The 9,211-nt window shown below is 41.0% G+C and overlaps 1 protein-coding gene across 3 annotated transcripts in view; it reads left to right on the forward strand.

Annotated features, from left to right (window-relative positions):
• EEF2K (eukaryotic elongation factor 2 kinase) overlaps positions 1-7,297 on the forward strand; it is a 42,662-nt gene extending 35,365 nt beyond the window's left edge. For all 3 annotated transcript variants that reach the window (XM_014610756.3, XM_014610758.3, XM_006273679.4), the window contains 2 exons: positions 2,024-2,202; positions 3,817-7,297. In XM_014610756.3, the coding sequence (XP_014466242.1) occupies positions 2,024-2,202; positions 3,817-3,926 (289 nt within the window). In that variant the 3' untranslated portion in view covers positions 3,927-7,297. The remainder of the gene's footprint in view (positions 1-2,023; positions 2,203-3,816) is intronic.
• Positions 7,298-9,211: the final 1,914 nt, after the last annotated feature.

Genomic DNA, 9,211 nt, shown 5'->3' on the forward strand with positions numbered 1-9,211 from the left:
ATTTTAAAAAGCAATGTTTTTTCCCTCCCGTTACTGTAAGAAACATCCAGCAGAAGGGAAACAGATGGATTCATACAGGGGAAATAATGAAACAGTCATGAAAAAAGTGCTATTGAATGTACAAGTAAATATATATATATATATATATATATATAAAGAATATCCATTTTTAATGAATGTCAGTCATCATAATCTTTCTCATTGTCACCTATAACAATAGTAGCAAAAAGAATTCATGTTAGAGTGCAGTTTTTAAGGCCTTTTAAATCCAAGATGAGTTGAAATTTTAAGGGAGAAAAACATCTTAAATTGGCAAATCTTTTTTTTTCCACGTGGCAAACACTGTCATTCTAAATTTAAAATGACTAATCCCATTTTGGACCACTTCAGTAACAATATATTTTTATGGACAGAATGAAGTAAAGCCCATGAAATTCAGAGTTTAGAATTGAAAAAGTGACACAGAATTGGTTTTAGCAAGGTAGCCATGACCTGAAGACATGTGATTTTCAAAATGCTAACCAGCTTCTGCTTACTGATTTTTGTGTATTTTTGTAAGAACTTTTTTTTTATTTATAATATTAGACCAGTTTTCTGAACACAGAAGATGATGGATTAGGGACTTTGTTCCTCTTTCTGTTGCTTTATTAGTAATATCAATCTTAGAATAGGACAAAATGTTATATCTATTCATCTCAGAATCCCAGGGGATCAGATTGCCTGGATATGAGGGGCAATTATTATACTCTCCCATAATCTAGTAACGAGCCAAATTCTGCACACTTTTGATGACAAAATGAGGTGCCATTCAGTGGGCACGTCTACACGTGCTTTAACGTGCGGTAGCCTAGTTTACTGTGCACTGGAGTGTCATGGCAAAAAACATGCTAATATGCTAATGCACAGTAAAATTAGGCTACTGTGCCTTAAGCATCACTAAAAAGTGTACACTTTTGCTACTGCACATTAGGGTAGCCTAACGCACTTTTAGTTAGTACCTCACATAAGAGGTACTAAACTTAATGCGCAGTAGCAAAAGTGAATTAATGAAAAAAATCTTCATGGTAGGATTTTCCTTTTTTGTTTCTTTTTTTTTATTTCATAGGTTTTGATCAGCAATGATCACTTAGCAAAGCTGGTCTTTAAATTATTACTAAGGCTTTATAACTAATATCTCATGGAAATAAATGAAGCACTCACACCCTTCCCAGCTGTTTTTGATAAAGCTGTCTGAAGACTTAGGCAGACCTCACCCCAGTGATTTGAAATCTATTCCCACCTTTAATGTTTTTTTCAAATGTATAAAGACCAGAGGTGTAACTCTTACCTTTTAATAACATCCCAAGTTCTAGTGCACAGGAAGGCAGCCTCCAAAGCCAGAATTAACTTGCTGAACGAGAACAGCCTGGTAGTTCATCCCTGTGAATCCCATGCAAAGTGACTTCAGCCTCTTTCATTATAAGAGCTGTGATGCAGATTCCGTGGAACTACCTACACATTTCTGTGCAAGCTCGTGGTTAAGCCCTTTGTAGATAGTATCAGGTCATTCAGCACCATGCCAAACTGAGCCCTGTAACTCCAGAGTAAAGTACCTCCATTTTCCGTATATAACAGGGTTGCCTGTCCTTTTAAGAGGTTGCAGCTAGCCCTGTTGACTAGTTGCTGTTGTGCAGAGGCTACTGATAAGGTAATGGCCCACTGGGAACTTAAAAACCTTAAAGAGAAGAGCAGCAGGTTAGCATACTGTGTGGGAACAGTTGAGAGCCAGAGGAAAGCGGTAGGCTGAACTGCTGACACTGTGGAGGAGCCAGACTGCTCCGCTAAGGCCAGAACCACAGGGGTCCCCTCGTGGTGTCCAGGACACAACAACAGGATTTGTTTGCTTATTTGTTTCAAGACTTTTTTTATCTGTGTAGACTACCTGAAGAGCTAGCTCCTCAGGGAGCAAAAGCCCTCTTGGAGAATCCCACAGACAAGGCAACCTACTTACACTATTGTAATTCTTTTTCTTTTGATACATCAGAGTACAAGACTGGAAGGAAGCCCTTCACTGGTATAATGCTGCACTCAACATGACTGACTACGATGAAGGGGGTGAATACGATGGAACTCAAGATGAGCCCCGATACCTGCTCCTGGCAAGGGAAGCTGAGATGTTAATGACAGGACAGTTCAATCTGGACAAGGATCCACAAAGATCAGGTAGGTCATGGCCTTGGACAAGTCTTATTGGTGGATTGGTATATTTAACCATGTTTTGTACGTCTTCTTTTCCTAAGGGGGGAACCCTGTACATACAAAAGATGACAGATGGCTCAGAGACCTCACGAGGCGTATTGCATTTTACTGGTTAATACAGCAAATTCATCTGACCTGAAGCCAGCCACTAGCAAAGCTTTCCAGCAGCATTTTAAGTGTCACCTGGCCCCTACCTGGATACGTTCAAATGTGAAGTGAAAGCAGCTTCAAGTACTTTATAACCTAGAGAGATTAGGATATCCTTTTGGGAGTGAAGGGACATGAGCCAGCCTCTCTCTCCTGTTCATTGTTGTGTGCAAGGCCAGGCAGTCAAGTCTGCTATTGGAGGTGAGAGAGATGGAGAACGCAAAGGGGCAGGGGAGAAGCTGGGGTTTAAACACTGATGAGCTGTTTGGCACTGTCAGGGTTTGGGCAGGGCAGACATTTAAGTGCCATGCGCTTGTAGGGGTCTCCGAGGTTAGACAGCAGTTAATTGAGGATTATGTTTTGGCTGCTGCTCCCTAAATTGGCAGTTGGACATCTAAATCCCATGGCAGATATGGGAACCACTGAAGGCAAGAGTTCCTAAAACCTGTAAGCTTCCTCTGCCTACCAGCCCCCAGATCCTGTTAGGCACTGGCTGATCCTCAAGTTCAAACACCTGGGTATTAACCAGTGTCCCCTGCTTTAGAGATGAAACTAATGGCCTCATCTAATACAAGGTAAAACTGAAGTCCGCAGAATGTGAAATACTGTTGATGCAATAGACCAGCATTTCTCAACCTGTGGGTTGTGACCCAAAAGGTGGTCACAAAAATATATGAAAGGGTTGAAAACAAAATTAAAAAATGGATCAACAAACTTAAAAAAAATAATTCTCCTTTAAAGGAGAAAAATGTGGGAAACTGGCTTTTCCCTTGCAGGCTGGCAGAGTTCCAGTCTGCAAGGGGCTGCTTGGAACCCCCCACCTGCCCCACACACTGGGGGGCTGGGATCTGGGGGTGGGGGACAGCAGGTCGGGAGTGAGGGGCACTGGCCATTGATGTTTACAGATGGGTCCTGGTACAAAAAAGGTTGAGAACCACTGCAATAGACGATTGGATATGCAAGTTCTGATCCTGCAGAATAGTGAGTCTTGAATGGTAAGAGTACAGAGCACCCTTAACTTCAGTGGGAGTTGAGGGTGCCTGGCACCCTACATGATCAGATCCTGAGCGCATGGGATAATCTTGATGTTTTCCATCGGTTCAATATTATCTGATGTTTTGTGGTGTACAGTCCCTTGGACTCTTTTAGCCAGCTACTGACATACTCCATTTATGATCCTAGATAGCATATCAGAAAGTCAATCAGCTGCTGTAGCAGTATTTTTCCATGTTGCTTTGAATTCCAGTGTTGTGGGCTGGTGAAAATAGCCAGAGCTGCTTCGATCTCTGTGCATGAATTTATGCTAGCCAAGAGTCTGGCCCAGAAATGTGACCTCCATTTCTTTGCTGCTTCTTTCATACCCTTCATTTCTTCCAGACATGCAGAAGCTATTTTCTTTGTCATAGTCTCATGATTCTCTTTGTCTCCTAGGTGACTTGTACACAGAAGCCGCAGAAGCAGCGATGGAAGCCATGAAGGGTAGACTGGCAAATCAATACTACCAGAAAGCTGAAGAAGTTTGGGCACTGATGGAGGAGTAAAACTTCAAACAAGGCAGCTCTTGTACATAAAAATAATCTTTTTTATCAACTTTGTTTGCAAAAATGATGTGTTTTTATGTGTTGTTTATGGATCTTTGTTTTTTGCATTTTAATTTTTTAACTTTATCCTGGGGGGAAAAATTAGCCAAATGTAGGTTTGTACATTTGGGAGTGCTGTTGTGTACTTTTACCTACATTTCAAAGCTACCATATCTAGGAGCTTGACCTTTTATATTTTTTTTACTCTTAGGCCCGAGGGATCCTTATTTTGTTTGAGAAAAATGAAGCTGATACTAATTTTAAGGTGCACATTTTTTTGTTTTATGCAGTTTATTCCTATATTTATTACTATATTATGTCTCCTTTCAACAAAAAAATCACATTTCTAAATCCCAGGCACTTTTTACCATTATCTGGTGCATCTCAAAGCAAATCTCAATTTTTCTGTCAACAAACCTCAAGAATCCCCCTTTCTGAACATGTGGAATAGACCCAAGAACTGAATTCCATTAGTCATGCTCCTTAAATGAAGTTCTGATCTGTGAAAATGGCATATGGGTGCTGTTTGTTCCTCCCAAAGGGGTTCAAGAACTATCTTTTTATTTCTAAATCGGTAAGATTTGTTTCTTCTGAAAGTCGATGGTTTCCTGGTGTCTCACTCATCATTAGCAATGCTCTTCTGCTGCCAAAACGTTATTAATTCTCTGGATGAGGCAGAAGCTGAAGTGAAATCCTGCAGTCCCACCCAAACCTATATGCCCTCTTGAAAGGAGTAAAAACTTGAATCAGTCAACACAATATAACCCCAAATATACCCAGAGAACAGGCCTACCAAATAGAAAGGTGCCATTTTTACAGAGCAGAACCACACTTTAAAATGAATATGATAGAATCTTAGTTCTATTAATATCAGTGGCCAAATCCCATTAATTTTGAAAAGGCCACAATTTTGTCCATAGGAAATAGAGATTTTTTCCCAACATTTTCTATTTTCTCTTCTTATTCTAATACAGTAAGTGTAGTTGCATAGAATCCTATTAGATTCTTACAATACGCTTCCAATAGCATAAAGTAACAAAGTCTGTATCTTATTGATTTCTTGTTATTAGTTATTGTTACAGTGACATCTCCATTCCCAATGCAGCTTGATTGTCTTACTTCAGTATTAAGAAATAGTTGAGAAGGGTATTTCTGTAGAGGGACGTTTAGAGAGGTTATAGAAATTGAGATGCAAATACTTTTACTACCTCTCCATACTAAAACAACTTCATGCTTAACACTCATGTGCTAGATACTGTAGGAGAGATTTGAGCTGTTCGTTGAAGAGTGTATTCAGTGTCTCAGTAAATTCCAGATTGTGCTCAATAATAGTTTACTAAATACTGTCCTTAAAGGTACGAAGCTCATTGTCTGTGGTAATGAGTCGCATTCTCAAATTCTACAGTGGAACCTGGCTACCTGTTGCAGTTTACAGCATCATCTCAAAAAGGACCATGTAAAACAGAGAACTTTTTAAAAATCTCATTCCTGTGTATTGTAGAAAAGCATAATTGTCTCCCAGTTTCAAGAAAAATACATACTGTCCCTGAGCACTAGTTTTTGCGTCCTGTTTACATAATCCCCAGATAGTAATGGGAGCACGAGAATATTACAGCAGTAGCTGTATAAAAATAGCATGAAATGGAATCTTATTTTGAGTTCAGAGTTGTATTTCTAGACTCCAGTGGCACCTGAAAAACACCTGGTTCTATTTCTTTCTCTTGTTTATCTGTAGTTCTGATTTGGAACTGTTTAAGACTGACTCACTGCTTAGTATCCCCATGACCCTTTAATCTCCTAAGTGGGTAGGTTAATGCACATACAGAAAGAAAGGGGAGGGAGGGTATCACTGTTAAGGTTGGTATGTGTTAAATCAGGTTCATTGCTCTTCCTCATTTCTAGACCCTGAATGGGCTTAGGCAAGAGCTAGGCACAGACCTGCTAAGCATCATCAAAATGCTCTCCTGAATGAGCAGTGATAGAATTTCCAGGTATCTCAGCAATTCTAGAGTTACCAGCTGTGATACCCCAAGTGTTGAGGCGTCTCCAGGGTTAGGAAGTAGTGGAGCAGGGTTTTTCAGTGTGACAAATTTGGACTCTGGTATGTAAAATGCATCTGAGTTCCACTTTCAGTGCCTAACCACTTTCAGGTTCTGGCCCTTTGTTCCCTCTTGCTGGGAAGCAGGGTCAGTAGTAAAATGCTGGCTCTCCCTGACAGGCAGTGGTACCCTTTGATTCTGAAGATGATGCAACAGTGACACAAAAAAAGATTTAAAAAATGTGCATAAGTAGCACACTGTAGGCACTTACATAAATAATAAGTACATAGTACAGATGTACAATGAAAACATACATTCTCTAAGTAATCAATGTGGTTTTTTTTTTCTTTTAAAAAAATAATCATTTAACTGGCACACCAGCCCTGTATGGGGAGGAGAGGAGGCTCAGGTGTGTAAGTCCAAAATAAAAAGATAGGCTCAAAAGTGTCATAATTAATGCTTTTTGGCACACAGCTGAATTCTGTAATTTCTTCATGAAGCTAAGATGGAGCTAGATGTACCACACTGTGGACAAGATGTTGCAATTGGTAATAGTTTGTCTTCAAAATACTACTTTTTTTTAGTGATTTAGACTGTTTCCTAGCTCATGATTAGTGTTACAGCTGTGCAATAGACAAGACTGTCAATGATTTTTAAATGAAATGTATGTTTACAGAAATATGCACAACTTATTTTATGAAATTCCTATAAAGAGAAAAATTTATGTATTTGAAAGACTTTTTGGAATGACCTGGCCACAGGCTGTATTTTTAATCTATTCACAGTGAACAAATAAAATATATTTTTAAAAAAATGTGAAAAAAATATTTGAGGCCTAGTCCTGCAGAAAAGCTTCCGTTGACTTCAGCAATAACATCACCTGAGTCACAGCAGCAGGAGCAGAGACCTTTGCATGTAAGAAATGCTCATTTTGATTGCTTGCCTCACTTACTCATGTGATTTAGTTCCTCTGGTTTTATTTTGCTTGGTCAAATAAAGTTATTCCTTTTGTCACATTTTTTAAGTAGAGTATCATTGTATTTTTGGGGTTGTTTACATTAGCGTAATAATTTATTGTTGCAAGTTCTGAAATATTGTGTATGTTAGTTTTATTATTTCATCACTGATCCCAGCTGCTTTACAGTCAAAAACAAGTGAACGGAGACAAATTCAGTATTTCTTTTAAGAAGTGGAATACTTTCCCCAGGTGTGATGAATGTCTGACATGCAATTTATATTTGCACGCATATGCTGTAGATATAATAATAAAATATTTAAGGTCAAATTTCAAAACCCTAACTTGGGAGTCTTCCTTACATGACGGTAGTCCAACCTTTGTGTAGTACTGAAGCCAAGTGTTTTCTGTCTGAGTAAAGAAAGCAAGATTTGAGGCATGGCTGACAGATTTTTGTGCTGGGTTTTTTTGTGATCTTTGGTTCCTTTTTACCAATATGACTTATTCCCCTTTCTGTACAGAAATGCGTTGTACTCCTGTAACTACTCTTTTACTTTTGTAACTGTCTGTACACTGTGAGAATTGTACTGCTTAACAACCTGGGTATACTTAAAGTGACACGCCATCGTCCCATGACGAAGGCACCTAAAGTAATAGGGTTCTTTTGCTATAAAATCCCATGTCTGTGTGGGACTGGATGTTTGTGACATGGTAGGCCTGATGGTCTGAACATGTCTGTCTGCTGCCTTAAAAATGTAGGATGTCCTTGGGAAGATGCTTATGTGCTTCCCTCCCAGGAGTTCCTGCTGCCTCCATTGCTTGACAGATGCCAAGATGCATTTCCTCAGCTTTCCCCACATTCTCTCTGGAGGGCTTTTTCTGTTTCCTCCTGGCCATCAGCCTTGCTGCTACTGTTGAAAATGTCCTACTCAAGGCTACTGTGCTCAAGGACACTGATAAAAGAAGATAAGGATCCTGTATTTACAGCAGTAGCAGGAAAGGAAATGTGACTGCATTATCTGGGCTGGGGAGAATGTCCTGGGGAAGAAATGTGTGTACTGGGAGGAAAAAGAGGAGAAAATGCAGCACTTTCCAGAGCTCCCTTTCCTGACTGCTGCTCTGGCCTTAGCATCAGCTGTGCTGGCAGTTGAATAGTGGGTGTCTGAGGAGAGGTTGTGGGGGTTTTAGTATCTCTGCCTTATCCTCACAGAAGGAGTATCCTCCTCTTTGATGCAGGGTGTGATGGTTTCCTCCTTGAGTTCCCTTTGAAAATTGTCCTTTGAAATGCTCACTTCCAGGAGCAGGTCTAGGGGCATGGAGCACCATGAAAAAGGGATGCATCGTGGGTGTCACTTGGCAGGACGACTCAAGCTATTTGCTTGCTGAAGGGCCTTGGCCTTGGCCCAGAAATCCTCCTTGTAGCCCTTTGCTTCCACGCCCTCCACATTTGCCCTGTATACAGTGTGGTTCCCCAGGAGCAGGGCTTGGACAGGCCCTTCTCCCACAGGCTGAGGAAATCCAGCACCTCCTTCCTATGCCAGGCAGGAGCACAGGGTTTGGATCTGTGTTTGTCCTTTATAGCAGCTTTACATGGCATGTTTGCCTGCTTGCATGTGCATGCTACCAGGGGCTGAGTATGTCCCAAAATTGCAGGATTTAGAGGGAGGAATTTAGACACTGGAATTGCTTTGGGATAGCTGCTAGACCTGGCACAAGAAAAGGACTGTCCACACATACTTCCTGTCAACTGCCACTGGTATTTGGGGAAGCTGACAGAAATCTGTGACTTCGTTACCATTTAGGCACTTTGAGCACAGATGTGCACACTGTTACTGAGAGAAGTGTTGACCAGGCTGAAACTGGTGCTTGCTGTACTCTTTCCAGCAGGAGTCAGTGGTGCCTGCTAGTGGCACTTCCAGAAGATGATGGGCTGTGCTCTGACCAGGGAGTTAACAAAGCATGACCCTGCTTCTGGGCAATAGAGGAAGGCAGTGGAGTACAGACAGGCTGGAAGGAACAGGACAGGGGATTGTGGGACTGATGATAGAGGAAGACTTCCTGCGCACAGCTATGCTGCAACCAGAGTTCAGAGGTGGGTAGCACCTGTGGGGTACAGCCTGTGAAGCCATAGATTATGGACTCATCTTGCACTCACCCTGGGATGCAGGTGTATTGGTGACTGGGTGAATCAGTCATGGGACAGGCATGGGCACAGGCCCAAGCTCACAGTGAAGTTCAATGTAAACACACAC

The sequence above is a fragment of the Alligator mississippiensis genome, chromosome 13, assembly GCF_030867095.1.
Source record: "Alligator mississippiensis isolate rAllMis1 chromosome 13, rAllMis1, whole genome shotgun sequence".
Classification (NCBI taxonomy): domain Eukaryota; kingdom Metazoa; phylum Chordata; order Crocodylia; family Alligatoridae; genus Alligator; species Alligator mississippiensis.